The sequence below is a fragment of the Lactuca saligna genome, chromosome 5, assembly GCF_052625555.1.
Source record: "Lactuca saligna cultivar CGN05327 chromosome 5, ASM5262555v1, whole genome shotgun sequence".
Lineage (NCBI taxonomy): Eukaryota > Viridiplantae > Streptophyta > Magnoliopsida > Asterales > Asteraceae > Lactuca > Lactuca saligna.
In genome coordinates, this window is record NC_136421.1 from 80,830,466 (window position 1) to 80,847,190 (window position 16,725).

Here is a 16,725-nt window from a genome sequence, read left to right on the forward strand (position 1 = left end):
AAAAGAAGGTGGTGTCTTATATAAGGATGTGGAGTAGTGGATACTACTCAAAAGTCATTATACATGGCAATAAGCATGAATTAACCATTAAGATCGTTTGGCATTGGATCTTAGTGGATAGTTAATTAACATGGGATTCAAGATCCTTTCGAAAATATTATATGTTTTCGGAATGTTGAGTGTTGACACTAATTAAATCCCATTAGTCCTTGCTTTTGGTGGAAAAAACAAATTCAAAAATAACAAAAGAAAAGCCATAGTGTATGTCAAGCAAGTAGTCTTGATAATTATACAATACAACTACGAATATTCATTGAGCCCTTGTGAAATAGAAAGGACAATTTTACATGAGTTAGGTGGCTAGTTTCTTCAACACTCATAAATCCACATTAATTAAGTTTTGTGCTCATCAGTTGTTAACCAACCGCTTAATTTGACAAATGTAGACATTTTTCTTAATCGTTCTATAAGCAATAACCAAAGAACAATGACCCATCGCTTTGACAAATTTGACAAATATAGACTCTAACGAGGAAAGTTCTTGTGGCTAAGAAGATTTAGTGAGAATGAAATAACTTAATTGGCAACTCCTACATCGAACTGATGTGCTAGAAATATATGCCAAAACGAGTACACTTTAAACGATTATAATTCTCTATACAAATGGCTTTACTACAGAAAGAAGCAGCTCATACAAAACTCAGGCTGAAGGCTTATGAAAATTGGTGATTTGACTCTTTGGGGCAAACCTTTCATCTGTGTTCTAAATCCACGTTCTTCATGAACTCCAAGATTTTTCATTATGATTTTAATTTATTGTGTAGATCGTTTGCAATCTTAAACGTCAGTCTATCATGTTCTTTGACTTCGCTAAATTTATGTTTAGTTCTCGATTTTGGGTTTGCAAACCTTGCGACAAAAATTATAGTAGTAATTTTTATTTATAGCTTTATTGGGGAGTAACCTGATACACAAACAATAATATTATAAAAAAAAAAAAAAAAAAAAAAAATTTTGGTTATCAAATAAAATTAAATTGAATGGTGATTTTTCATAATTTTAATGGGTAGGAATAATTATAGAAATAAAAGGTAGAAGGTAATTTAATTTCTCTTTAATTAAATAATAATAATAATAACTGTGATGAACTCGTGTGTATTGTTAATATACGTTGATTGGATTTGAGATCATCTCCGGAATATTAAATTATATAATACTTAAGTTGACAATGTTGACATTAATCCCTGTTTGTGATTAGTGGTTACTTTTGAAAAGATTTAAAATATAAAAAGGAAAACCACAATAGATTTTGTTAAGTTCTAAAAGATCAGTCATACTTTCTCCAATGGTTTAGTAAAATATAATAAAAATGGAAAGTTGCAAGGCTAGATTTTGGATGTAATTGTATAATCACGCTAATAATACACCGGAAAATCCAGCAAACCCTTACGAAGTTGAAAGGACAAGTTATATGGGGGCAGTGATCCGGTGGCTATAGTTTTCCTAGGGTACTCCTATACGCACGAAGGATTCTTATATAAAGGTCAGATATGATAATTGACAAGATAAAATTAATTTGTCCCTCAACTTGCAAAGATTTTTCAAAATACACCCTTAATGTTTTATAGTATTTACTTTAAACTTTATTATTTTTTGTTATATGGTTAAAAAAAAGTTTTATTTTAATTTATAACTCTTTACTATTTGTTTTCTATCCACCATCACCAAATATATCATATTAGAAAACTTTTTTTCTTTTGTTTTTATAAACCATTTAATATATATTAGTCAATAATTTTTTTTTTTATGTTTTATAACTCTAACGTTTTCCTAATTAATTATATTATATTTTATTATATTATTAATTTTAATTTTAAATATATTATTTATTACTATTGGTTATATCTATTAAATATTTAATGACATTTTATTTGAAAAATATAAATTTTAATAACAAAGTCGCTAGTTTCGCGTAACGGGTAGAGGTGATACCGTCGACGTATTGATTCTGTGAAACAGGTATCTTAACGTTTTATTATTAAATATTAATTAAAGATTACAATTTAGAAATTAAAATTTACAAATTTGTTTATTGGCAACGTTTTATTAATATCTAATTCACTATGTTGTATTATAATAAATAAGATGTTATCTTTTTAAAATATTTTTAAGATTTATATATATTTTAATTGTTATATTAAATTGTTATATTTTATATATATTTTTAATTATTAATATGAAAAAAATGTTATTTTTAATATAAATTGTTATATTAAATTGAGAAAGAAAATTAAAAAAAAATCAATATAAACTAAAGAAAAAAAAAGACATGGCATTACATGGTTCAATGGGGATTGAACTTCTCATTCATTACATTCTAGCTATAATGCATTTTTATTCCATTCAATGTTATAATACCACTTTTTAACCTATTAATCATAAAACCCTCGATGGGGATGATCATACTTTATCATCATTTTTTATTTTAATATATATATATATATATATATATATATATATATATATATATATATATAACATTTTTTAGTTGGTGTTGAACACTTTAAAATTCTCAATCATTAAAAAGAGATAATGTTGAAAATAATAAAAATAGTTACCATGTGTTTTAGTGTGTATATATATATATATATATATATATATATATATATATATATATATATATAATAAGTTTAGTTAATAAAACAAATCAATAAACAAAACAGTAAAATAAAAACTATAAAGTGGAAAGTGGAAAGTGGAAGGTAGATTTTGTTACTTTAATAGAAAATAAGAGGCATTAAATGAAAAATGATAAAATATATTAAAAACGAAGGGTCCTCCTATATACACGAATTTTTCGTGTATTTGTTGCATTGAATTGCGTGTCTACAGTAAATCAATCAGTCAGTGCCGATTAATATGTGTGCCGAATCATTTTATCGATAAAATATAATATTACAATTTTATACCTTCGGTTTACATTGTAGTTTTAGAAAAAACCCTAGATTTTGTCAATTTAAATCTTAAACCCTTAAAACTTTATTAATTTTGAAAACTAACAAGTAAGTAAAATGATCTCATGAATACATTTATAAAAAAAGTAATAATGAATATTATTAAATATTAATAGAAAAAAGTAATTTGTTAAATAAGAAATATAAACTATGAAACATTAACAAAAATAGAAGGGATAAAAATGAAAATTTGGTTACAATTTCTTTCTATATATAGAGGATTCGTATTTCTTATATGGTACACTGAAAGCGACTTGCTGAAAGTAACTTTCCTTAAAAGCAAATATATGATATTTGTTAAAAATATAGATTTTATTAAATGACAAGTTGGAAAGAATGGATGGGTGACACATATTATGAGGTATTTGTACTTAACCTTTCTTATTATTATTATTATTATTATTATTATTATTATTATATATTTTTTTTCTCTTTGTTATATTTAGAGAGATGATATTCATCCAATGGAGACAAATGAAATAGATGAAAATAATAGCTTCAACGAAAGTAACTATTTTTTCGACGACACATCACCATTCGAAACGGATATTCATCCAATGGACACAAATGAAACATATGAAAATGAAAGTTTAAACGAAAGTCGTTATTTCTTTGATGACACGTCACCCTTCAAAACAAATAAGGTATAAATTCATTAGTATGTTGTTACTGTAATGTAAGCATCAAGTGGATTTGTCTGCTACTGATAATAATATAATTGTCAGGTGTTCAATTCTCGTCAAGAATTGATGGATTGGGTGCAAAATATGGCAAATACTTTAGGTTATGTCATCGTCATAAAAAATTCTAAACATAACTTTAATGTTGTATTTCAATGTGACCGTGGAGGTACATACAAAAGTACACAAATCTCCAAAAAAACAAGGACAAAAAAAATTAATTGTCCATTTAGCCTACAGGGTAAATATTCGTCAGTAGATAATTCTTGGAAGATAAAAATGATATGTGAATTTCATAACCATGAGCCGTCATTATATTTAGAAGGTCATCCTTATCCACGACGACTAACTGAATATGAATGTCGAATAGTGGAAGATTTGTTGAAAAAAAATGTCAAACCAAAAGATATATTATCTGCACTAAAAAACCTAAATCCGAAAAATGTATCTACTCTCAAAACTATCTACAATGCAGACGAAAAACTTCGACGTAGGGAGAGAGAAGGTAAAACTCAAATGCAAGGTGTTATGGAATTTCTAGATCAAAATGGATATGTTTATTATAGTCGTGCAAATGTTTTGACAAATAAGTTAGAAGATTTATTCTTTGCTCATCCAAGGTCATTAGAAATATGGCGTGCATTTCCACATGTCTTGTTAATGGATGCAACATATAAAACAAACAAGTACGGGATGCCTCTATTGGAGATTGTTGGTGTAACTCCAACAAATATGACATTTTCCATTGCATTTGTGTACATGCATGAAGAAAAACAATCCAACTATGTTTGGGCTTTAGACTATCTAAAATCGGTAATGGAAGGATGTATGTTGCCGCGTGTTATTGTGACTGATAGAGAAATGGCTCTCATGAACGCATACACTATTATATTTCCAGATGCTAAAGGATTACTTTGCAGATGGCATATAAATAACAATATCATGAAGAAATGCAAATCATGTTGGGATGTTCTTTATACGTCATGGACGATGTTGGTTAACTCTGAAACAAAGGAAGCATACAACAAGAATTTGGCACAAGTTGAAAAAACTACAAACAATTATCCAGGTATTTTTAAATATACATTATAATATGTTATAAATCATTACATCAACTGAAATTTTTTATGTATTTCAGATGCATTTTCTTATCTAAACAAAACATGGTTGACACCACACAAAGAAAAGTTTGTGTCTGCATGGACCGATAAGTTTCTTAACTTTGGCAATCACACAACTAATAGAGCTGAAAGTCAACATGCCAAGTTAAAAAGATATGTCGAAACATCAAGATCAGATATCGCCAAATCATTGAAGCGTATTGCTGATGTTGTTGAGTCACAATACACAGGTATAAAAGCGAGTCTTGCGCATAACAAAATTTTCATTGTACATCGGTACTACGAAATACCACATCTAAAACTATTGTGTCCTTTCGTTTCAATTTATGCACTTGATATCATTTTCAAAGAATATGAGCGGTCCAAAGAATTTGGATTTGTTTATGAAAATTGTGGATGTCAAGTACGTACAAGTTATGGGCTGCCATGTGCGCATGAACAAGCTATATTTGTTAAAAAAGGTCATTGTGTACCGCTTCATTCAGTAGATAAGTTTTGGAAGAAACTTGATTTATTAGAATGCAACTCGTTAGAAGATGATAAATTGGGTTGTGCAGTTGAGGTAAATATGTTTAATGCTCATTACGAAAAACAATCAACAGATCGTTGGTTGATTATGCCGGTCACTAGCTTTCTCATTGCTAACAAGTATAATGTAATACTTATTTTTCTAAGCAAAGATAGTCCGTCAACATGTTTTCCACCATGGCTTGGTCCCCAAGACATCTCAACTCATAGAGTTGTTGTTATTGCTCTTGTTAGAGGTGATCATTATGTGAATGTTGATTTACATGGAGGATATCCAATGCCTACTATTTTACCACTTTGGCGTCACAACAGATCATCACAGTCTGCTGGATGGGAAACTGTTTATGCTGCTCGCCTGAATTCCTACATTTCTCCATTTGCAACACACAATAATTGTAACAATTCTACAGTTATAATATCTGATAATTAGTAAAATCAAATTTATGTTTTGTTGTTTATAATTATTAAGATCTGTATAAATTAAAACAAAATTGTTATATATGTGCGATTCTGATGTTTCTAATATATATATATATATATATATATATATATATATATATATATATATATATATATATATATATATATATATATAGAGAGAGAGAGAGATGTTCAAGACTAAAACCATTAAATAATAAAATAAATAAAAAATAAACCTAAATTAGTAACTTTCATTAATTATTAAATGCCTTTAATTCCATAAAAAATGAATAAAAAAATAGTTGTATGATGTTAATATCCTTGACTTCATCTTTTTTAACAATCATAGTTTAATATATTATTAATAATATTATTATATTTTTTTATTCTAATATAACAATACAAAAGATGTATGAATATTGAAAACGTAAAGGGCAAATTTTGAAAGTTTTGTAGAAGTAGGAGGGAAAAAACTGAAATATTAATTATAACTACTTTTCACTCATAATGATTGATATAGTGATTGGCGTTACTTCAGTTTTGTGTATTTAGAACTTTTATCGTGCATTTAGAATTACCTATAGATTTAACAAGGTTAGGATTATTGTATATTTTACTGTCGATTTTTAAAGGTAAGGGAGGGGTTACGGTCATAATGCCCTTTAAATAAGATCCAAACCCTAAAAATCAGGGTTTGGAATTTTCGTGAGTATGCCCAGTTTACTCATACGTATCCACAGCGTATGCAAAAGAATCTGCATCACCTTTTAATAAACTACGCTCAGGTACGCCACACATAAGGACTGAAATAGCCATACTTTTATACTTAAAGCCAAAATTTGAAAAGTACCTAAAACTCGGATGTTAAATATATTAATAGGATTTTTGAAATAATATTATACCACTAGAAGAAAACACCAAACATTAAATAAAATTCTGAAATATATTAATAAATTTATTATATAAATAGAAGGGCTATAAATGAAAATATATCTAAGTATAAACTGGTTTTTGAAAATTTATGTAGGATTTGACTAAATTGAATGTAATCAATTAATTCATTCGTGCCAATGGAAAATATTTCATGTATTTAGAATCTCCCTTTTCCTATCTAGTCCTCCTATGGAGTGTATATGACTTGTATTAACTGAGGTTGACTTGTATGGTTGTATTGGAAGGTGAAGAAGTGGCATGATGATATACAAAGGTTTTTTTTTTTATTGATATAAAAAAATTTACACAAATAGTCCTTATAGTTTGTGGTCATCGACTCATTTGGCTCTTCCTACCATCGTTACTTTATGTTTTTGTTTTGATTTTTGTGCCTACTTGAGTTAAAAATATTAGATGGGGCCAACCCACTCCCATCAAATATCTCTCTCGCTCCCTCATTTCGGGCCCAAGTCTTGGCATCATATTTAAGCCAAAAAAGAAAATACCCAATACAAGGCATGCAGAGTAGTTTTGAAATACGTCTATACAACAAAATCATTAAATTTCAACATTTACAATAATGTACAATAAACCTTGAAGACAAATGTATTAACTCCCAAGATCTTGAGTCAATCTGGACGATGAAGGTTGGATATGAAAATGGTGCAACACTAGAGAAACTAAAAGGGCTTATGTCCGTTGGGGTTCACATCGAAAACACCAAGGCGGCAGTGGACGGAAATAACTCACCGGTAAATATGGATGACGACGTCGATGAGAATATCGAAAACACCAAGGCTATGGTGGAAAGAAATAACTCACCGGTAAACATGGATAACGACGTCAATGAGAAGCCTAATAGTCCGGTCGGAAGATTAAGGTTTGATGTTATATATATACATATATATATATATATATATATATATATATATATATATATATATAATCAAGTTTTAAATTTGAAAAATCATAATTTATAACAACTTAACCAACACACTCGGAGGAGGTAAACATGGTCATGTATTAGTATACTAATGGTAACAAATGTGCCGAACTCTTGGGGAATAGATATAATTCAAGCTCAATGGTCAATGCGACCATGTGTGTAACAGCCCGAAGTCCAGGTATTCCTCTGTTGGACATTGCATTTTGATTAAGTTAATGATTTAGGGTTTTCATGGTAGGCGAGTACGCTGGGCGTACAAGGTGTACGTTGCGCGTACTCGCGCGCCTCATTTGGACGTGTTCCCCCTCAGGTACGCGGGGCGTACCCAAGGTTACGCCCGGCGTAACTCATTCATAACCAAACCCTAATTTCCTTTGTTGAGGTTATAAAAGGAATGTGTGGCTCGACTTCTCAGCCACCACCCCTCAGAGTGAAACCTAAATAGTGTGTGCCATCATCCTTAAGCCTTTGTGTGTGCATTCTAAGCTTGGTAGTGCCATTTTAAGGTTGCAAAGGAGAAGAAGAGCTTGTTGGAGAGGCTAGAAGTGGTGCTCAAGTGTAGATCTGAGCTTTGCAAGGGTTAAAGCTTCAATTTCAGGTAAAAAGTTCGGATCTTGACACTTGGTTCTTGATGTATGCTTTAGATGTCATTTTCTAGGGTTTAAGTCCCAAAGGTGGAGACTTTTGTGCAAATGGCCTCCATAAGCTTAGATGCTTCATGTTTCTGATCTATTGGAGTTGAAGACTCATAAAAATGGCATCTTGGACGTGGGTATTGCACCATGCATGAGATCTAGGTCCTTGAGTTTGAATAAAAGGTTGTTAGGTGGTGTTGGAGCCTTTACAGCCATGCCAAGGCTTAAAGGTCTCGACTTTATGGGTTTAGACACACTAAGGGAGTCGGATCTAGAAGTTGGATTAATGACTTAACTGAGTAAGACCATAAAATGGAGGGTGGCTAATTCTGGTGGTTACGCAGGGCGTAACTTCCAGTATGCGTCGCATACTGGGTGGAGACCCCGATCCGGGGGGAGTTGGCGATGTACGCCCTGCGTACATCTAGCGGTACGCCTCGCATACTCTCATGGTTGACTCTTGTTGAATTTTAGGGTTTTGGTCAACATGAGGACTTTAAGGGGTAAAGTTTTAGTAGTGGAAGTCTTCGTGTATTAAATGATATTTTTATGCTTAGGCGAGGTTGAGTCGTCGTTGGATTCGGTGATAGCGAGGACACGAGATCTTAGACTTCCCACGAGGTGAGTTTTCTCACTATACTGTACCCGGAAGGGTTTGACTGTGTGGCCGGAAGGTCGAATATGATATGAGATATATGCATTATGTGTGATAACTTAATCGTTATATGTGCCATTTATGATATGCTTGATATGGGCCGGAAGGCGTTGTAATATGGACCGAAAGGTTGACGTGGGTAGGACCGGAAGGTTTACCCGGTCGGGACGGAAGTCCCCTGAGACAAATGGACCGGAAGGTTAGGGCCTGGAAAGGCGTATGTGTGTAGGTTGTATTTTGGGGAACTCACTAAGCAATTATGCTTACAGTTGTTGTGTTACGTGTTTCAGATACTAGCGAGAACCGTGGGAAGGCGCCGGCGTGATCGTACACATTATCGGGGAAAAACTATTTTTATGATCTTTGTGATGTGTTCGGTTGTGACAACATTGTTTACGTTTGGATTTGAAATATTAATCGATGTTTTGATGTTTGCAAAAATGAAAAATTGGTTTTAAAATTTGCATCGTTACAAGTTGGTATCAGAGCCTTGGTTTGAGGGATTCGGGTACACCTTCGGGCGTAACTGAACTCAAACCGGGGATTTGAGAGAAAAAATTAATTAATAAATCAATAAAATTTGATAAGTGATTTTTGAAACAACCAAAGAAGAAGAAGTGCGTACGGTCAGCCAGCGCCCGAACGGTAAAATCCCCAAAATACTCTTACAATATGTGTTATGAGATATGATATGATATAATACGCATGCTAGTAGACTAGGTATTCATATTAGGACTACAATGACCTGATTTGTGATGCCTTAGTCTAGGGAAAATTGCTTCTATGAGGTGCTTTGAGAGCGAGTGGGTAGCTAGTGCATGGCAAAAATAGAGTACTCAGGATTCGGGGTTTGGGGAGGAGGACTTGGGGTGAATGATGATGCGGTGTAGTCGGTAGTATTGGGCCCGTACTGCTGAAGACACCGGGTCAGTGGGCAACCCAAGTAAGAATCCCTGGGTATCGGAGACTGAGTAGGGCTGCGTTATCGAGTGCGATTATGCTCGATAGAGTCTCTGATATTTTTATGTTGTATTTCAGAGACATCATGGTTGGACCACGTCACAGACCTGGTACGAGTAGCGTGACTGACGAGGAGCTTCGTCAGATGATTCATGAGGAGGTGGCTGCAGCGATCCAGGCTGAGATTCCGGAGATGTTTGGGTCTATTAAGACCACACTGATGGAGACATTTGATGAGCGGTATGCCGCGTTGACTGAGGCCGCAGCCGCTACAGCTACTGCAGCTGTGGCCGCTGCCAGACCACAGGGAGGTGACTCGTTGCTGTTTCGGGAGTTCAGCAACACGAAGCCACCTGAGTTTGACGAGACGCGGGATCCGATCGTTGCCATGAGATGGATTGCTGATATCGAGGGATGCTTCTACACTTGTTCATGTCTGGAGCATCTGAGGGTACGGTTCCCCTTGAACCATCTCCGCCTGGGAGCATAGGATTGGTGGAAGTTCGTGACGGCGAACTTCATTTTGGTAGAGGTTTCAGTTGTGACTTGGAAGAGGTTTACTACTATGTTCAGAGACGAGTACGTTCCCCCGGTGGAGAAGGAACGGTTGGTTCAGGAGTTCTTAACCCTCAAGCATGGTAATGATTCTGTCACGGTGATTACGCGGAAGTTTCATGAGAGGGCGATGTTCTGCCCCGAGCAGGTGTCCACGGAGCAGGCTCGGATGAGTCGGTATTTGGGTGTGCTGAGGAGGGATATCCGGGAGTTCACATCGAACTCGTCATATCAGACTTTTCCTGAGCTTTAGGCGAATGCCAGGAAGCGTGAGATCGAGTTTGAGACCCAGGCCAGGGAGGAGGCCGAGTCTCAACGGGTGGATCGGTGGCCGGCTCAGTCTCAGCCGGTAGCAAAGAGGACCAAGTCCGCCGATTCGAGATCCGGAGGTCAGAAGGGCCACACTTACGGAAAGTGCGGCAAGGGTCACGAGGGGGCATGTCGATTGGGTGCTTGCTACAAGTGTGGCAAGGAGGGGCACATTGCTAGGGATTGCCCCAAGGGATTCATGGTTTGCTTTCATTGCAACCAGACCAGCCATCGGAAGGCCGAGTGCCCCCAACTTCGCCAGGGATCTACGCCTGCTGCCAAGGTTACCAAGACTCGACCAGTGAAGGCTGAGGCTATGAACGCTCGTGGAAGAGCTTTCCAGTTGACTGCGGAGGAGGTCCGCGCGGCGCCTGATGTCTTAGCCGGTATGTATTCTTTCATGTATTTACTTTTATGCTAAGATATTGTGCTTATATTATGATATGCGTAGGTACTTTTCTTGTGAATTATGTACCTGCTTTGGTATTATTTGGCTCGGGTGCGAGTCGGTCTTTTGTATCGTTGGCTTTTAGCCAGCACATCGGTATCGATCGGGAGGTGATGAGTTGACCCCTGCGAGTTTCTATAGCAGATGAGAAAGCGGTATACACCACTGATGTTATTCGAGGATGTGTGCTCGATATTTTTGGGGTCGAGTTCCCTATAGACTTGGTTCCTATAGCTATGGGGGATGTCTGCGTCATCGTGGGCATGGACAGGTTGAGTAAGTTTGGGGTAGTCATTGACTGTGAGAGACAGTTGGTGACGATTCGAGACCCTAGTGGGGGAGTGCTTACGGTTTATGGCGAGAGGACCCGGTGTGGGTTGGCGTTTTTTTCAGCTGCCAGGGCAAGGCAGAGTTTGCAGCAGGGCTGCAATGGATTCATAGCCTACGTGACGGATACTCGAGTGGCCACGGGGAGGCCCAATTCGGTTAATGACGTTCCTGTTGTATGCGAGTTTTCGGATGTGTTCCCCGAAGAGTTACAGGGTGTGCCTCCGGAAAGGCAAGTGGAGTTCCGTATCAATTTGGTTCCGGGAGTGGCGCTCATTACCAAGGCGCCTTATCATCTCGCTCCACCGGAAATGCAAGAGTTATCCTCACAGCTTCAGGAGCTGTTGGGAAAGGGGTTTATTCGACCGAGTAGCTCACCTTAGGGAGCGCCGATTTTGTTCATCAAGAAAAAGGATGGTTCACACCGGATGTGTATCGATTACCGGTAGTTGAACAAGTTAACGGTTAAGAACCGGTATCCATTACCTAGGATCGACGATCTGTTGGATCAGTTGCCGGGTGCGTCTTGGTTCTCCAATATAGACTTGAGGTCGGGTTATCATCAGATGAGGGTTCGGGATGAAGATATCCAGAAGACTGCTTTCAGAACTCGTTATGGACATTATGATTTTGTGGTGTGATGCCTTTTGGGCTCACCAATGCCCCGGATGCGTTCATGGATCTTATGAACCGGGTGTGCCGACCGATGCTGGATCGTTCGGTGATCGTATTCATTGATGATATTTTGGTGTATTCGAGGTTTAGGGAGCATCATGAGGAACATTTGAGGGAAATTCTTGGGGTATTGAGATCGGAGAGGCTGTATGCCAAATTCTCCAAGTGTGATTTCTGGTTACGAGAGGTCCAGTTCCTCGGGCATCTTGTTAACCAGAAAGGGATATTGGTCGACCCGGCCAAGATTGAGGCGGTGTTGAGGTGGGAGGTGCCGAGATCACCTACTGAGATTAGGAATTTTCTGGGTTTGGCTGGTTATTATCGCAGGTTTATCAAGGATTTCTCCAAGATTGGCGTGCCACTTACTAGGATGACCCGGAAGGGTGCTGCGTTTTCATGGGGACCGAAGCAGCAATCATCATTTGAGACGCTTCATCAGAAATTGTGCGAGGCTCCGGTGCTCACACTCCCAGAAGGGATGGAGGATTTTGTGGTGTACTGTGATGCATCTATATCGGGTTTGGGGCAGTGCTTATGCAGAGGGGTCATGTGATAGCGTATGCTTCGAGGCAGTTGAAGCCTCATGAGTCGAGATATCCCACCCACGACCTGGGATTGGGGGTTGTGGTGTTTGCCTTCAAGATCTGGCGGCATTATCTTTATGGGGTTCGTGGTACCATCTACACGGACCACAAGAGCCTGAAGTACTTGATGGATCAGCCAAATCTGAATATGCAACAGAGGAGATGGTTGGATGTGGTGAAGGATTACGATTGTGAGATCCTGTACCACCCGGGGAAGGCTAATGTGGTGGCCGATGCGTTGAGCCGTAGGGCGGAAAGCGCCCCGATCCGAGATATTTGTATGAGGTTGACGGTGATGACCCCGATTTTGGATACTATTCGAGGAGCTCAGGCTGAGGCTGCGAAACCAGAAAACCAGAAGAGGGAGCGGGTTGTAGGTCAGGTATCAGGGTTCGTCACGGATGGTCGAGGGCTTATGATTTTTTAGGGTCGGATTTGGGTACCGTTTGTGGGCGGTGCGCGTGCTATTTTGATGGAGGAAGCGCATCGATCGAAATTCTCGATTCATCCCGGGGCTACAAAAATGTATTTGGATCTAAGGAAGGAGTATTGGTGGCCTTGTATGAAAAGGGATGTTGCATGGTTTGTTGAGAGATGCTTGACTTTTCGGCAGGTTAAGGCCGAGCACCAGCAACCGCACGGTAAATTGCAGCCGCTAGATATTCCCGAATGGAAGTGGGAACAGATTATCATGGATTTTATCACCAAATTGCCGCGGACTATGAGGGGAGTCGATGCGATTTGGGTGATCGTGGATAGATTGACGAAGAGCGCTCATTTTCTAGCCATCAGTGAGAGCTTTTCTGTGGAGAAGTTGGTGGAATTATACGTGAGGGAGGTGGTATCGCAGCATGGGGTTCTGATGTTGATTCTTTCAGACCGCGATGTGAGTTTTACTTCCAGGTTTTGGAAGAAGTTTCATGAGGAGTTGGGTACGATACTGCATTTTAGTACCGCATACCACCCGCAGACGGATGGACAAAGCAAGCGAACGATTCAGACGCTCGAGGATATGCTCCGAGCATGCGTTTTGGATTTCGGAGGGAGCTGGGACACCTGTCTACCTTTAGCAGAGTTTTCGTATAACAACAGCTATCATTCGAGCATTGGTATGCCACCCTTTGAGCTATTGTATGGGCGGAGGTGTTGCACCCCCATCTACTGGGGAGAGGTGGAGCAGCGGGTGATGGGTAGCACGGAGATCGTACTCCAGACGACCGAGCAGATTCAGCAGGTCAGGCAGAGGTTGTTGACCGCGCAGAGTCGCCAGAAGAGTTATGCGGATAGGCAGCGGTCCAAGCTCGAGTTTCAAGTGGGCGACCTTGTGCTCCTAAAGGTGTCTCCTTGGAAGGGAGTGATTAGGTTCAGGAAGAGGGGCAAGTTGGGGCCCCGGTATATTGGACCCTTCAGGGTAACTGCTAGGGTAGGCCGGGTAGCCTACCGGTTGGATCTACCTGCTGAGTTGGGGTAAATCCATGATACTTTTCATGTCTCGCAGTTGAGGAAATGTATTGCCGACGAGTCGGCAGTGGTGCCATTGGATGATATTCAGGTGGATGCACGACTGAACTATTGTGGAGAGACCGGTAGCGATCAGGGATCGGAAAGTTAAGGTTCTGAGAAAAAGGGAAGTACCCCTGGTACAAGTGCAGTGGAAACATCGGAAAGGGTCCGAGCTGACATGGGAATCCGAGTCGGAGATGCGGGATTAGTATCCGGAGTTGTTTTCAGTATGAGACTTTGGGGGCGAAGTCTGATTCTAGTGGGGGAGAATTGTAACAGCCCGAAATCCAGGTATTCTTCAGTTGGACATTGCATTTTGATTAAGTTAATAATTTAGGGCTTTCATGGTAGGCGAGTACGCTAGGCGTACAAGGTGTACGCTGCGCGTACTCGTGCGCCTCATTTGGACGCGTTCCCCCTCAGGTACATGGGGCGTACCCAAGGTTACGCTCGGCATAACTCATTCAGACCCAAACCCTAATTTCCTTTGTTGAGGCTATAAAAGGAATGTGTGGCTCGACTTCTCAGCCACCACCCCTCAAAGTGAAACCCTAAATAGTGTCTGCCATCGTCCTTAAGCCTTTGTGTGTGCATTCTAAGCTTGGTAGTGCCATTTTAAGGTTGCAAAGGAGAAGAAGAGCTTGTTGGAGAGGCTAGAAGTGGTGCTCAAGCATAGATCTGAGCTTTCCAAGGGTTAAAGCTTCAATTTCAGGTAAAAAGTTCAGATCTTGACACTTGGTTCTTGATGTATGCTTTAGATGTCATTTTCTAGGGTTTAAGTCCCAAAGGTGGAGCCTTTTGTGCAAATGGCCTCCATAAGCTTAGATGCTTCATGTTTCTGATCTATTGGAGTTGAAGACTCATAAAAATGGCATCTTGGACGTGGGTATTGCACCATGCATGAGATCTAGGTCCTTGAGTTTGAATAAAAGTTTGTTAGGTGGTGTTGGAGCCTTTACAGCCATGCCAAGGCTTAAAGGTCTCGACTTTATGGGTTTAGACACACTAAGGGAGTCGGATTTGGAAGTTGGATTAATGACTTAACTGAGTAAGACCAGAAAATGGAGGGTGGCTGATTCTGGTGGTTACGCAGGGCGTAACTTCCAGTACGCGCCGCGTACTGGGTGGAGACCCCGATCCGGGGGGAGTTGGCGATGTACGCCCTGCGTACATCTAGCGGTACGCCCCGCGTACTCTCATGGTTGACTCTTGTTGACTTTTAGGGTTTTGGTCAACATGAGGACTTTAGGTCAGGGAAGGGTAAAATAGTCTTTTACCCTTTCAGGAAGGATGATAAGGGGTAAAGTTTTAGTAGTGGAAGTCTTCGTGTATTAAATGATATTTTTTATGCTTAGGCGAGGTTAAGCCGTCGTTGGATTCAGTGATAGCGAGGACACGAGATCTTAGACTTCCCATGAGGTGAGTTTTCTCGCTATACTGTACGTGGAAGGGTTTGACTGTGTGACCGGAAGGTCGAATATGATATGAGATATATGCATTATGTGTGATAAGTTAATCGTTATATGTGCCATGTATGATATGCTTGATATGGGCCGGAAGGCATTATGTTATGGGCCGGAAGGCGTTGTAATATGGACCGAAAGGTTGACGTGGGTAGGACCGGAAGGTTTACCCAGTCGGGAGGGAAGTCCCCTGAGACACATGGACCGGAAGGTCAGGGCCTGGAAAGGCGTACGTGTGTAGGTTGTATTTTAGGGAACTCACTAAGCAATTATGCTTACAGTTGTTGTGTTACGTGTTTCAGGTACTAGCGAGGACCGTGGGAAGGCGCCGGCGTGATCGTACACATTATCGGGGAAAAACTATTTTTATGATCTTTGTGATGTATTCGGTGGTGACAACATTGTTTACATTTGGATTTGAAATATTAATCGATGTTTTGATGTTTGCAAAAATGAAAAATTGGTTTTAAAATTTACATCGTTACAATGTGTTTGTGACAAGCCTCTTGTCGCGCCGTGACTACTAATATCCAAAATAGTCACTACCTACACCATACTTCGCATCGCGACCAAGCAAGCCTTGGTCGCGTCAAACTTATTAGGCAGGACCACCGCTTCTTATTAAATGTTGAATCCCTTATGTCAAAGTTTATAACTATCCCAAAACCTTCTAAAGAGCTTCCTAATCGATAAAAATCCTATCTTTATACACTTGCAAGCCTATACCAAACACAAACCCTAGATCCAAAACTAGCTAAAAGGGCTAAGGTTCAAAGAGAGCTCATGGATGCTCTATTTTCACTTTATAAAGTCTAGAAAGGTCCTTCAAACAACTTTATTTAGTCGGAATACCCCAAACTCCAATGAATATCAAATAAATGGGACCAAAATGCACCAAAACACTCCAAAACTATAGATCTAAGATATAAACCCACAAAGATTGGAACTTTATTGCTTATAAAAGTTAAA

At 38.6% G+C, this 16,725-nt stretch overlaps 1 protein-coding gene across 1 annotated transcript; it reads left to right on the forward strand.

Moving 5' to 3' along the window:
* Positions 1–3,333: 3,333 nt before the first annotated feature.
* On the forward strand, positions 3,334–5,773 carry LOC145045472 (uncharacterized). The gene is made up of 6 exons (XM_078993795.1): positions 3,334–3,375; positions 3,461–3,658; positions 3,740–3,863; positions 4,017–4,763; positions 4,833–5,045; positions 5,166–5,773. The coding sequence occupies exons 1-6, from the start codon at positions 3,334–3,336 to the stop codon at positions 5,771–5,773; spliced, it is 1,932 nt and encodes a 643-aa protein (XP_078849921.1).
* Positions 5,774–16,725: the final 10,952 nt, after the last annotated feature.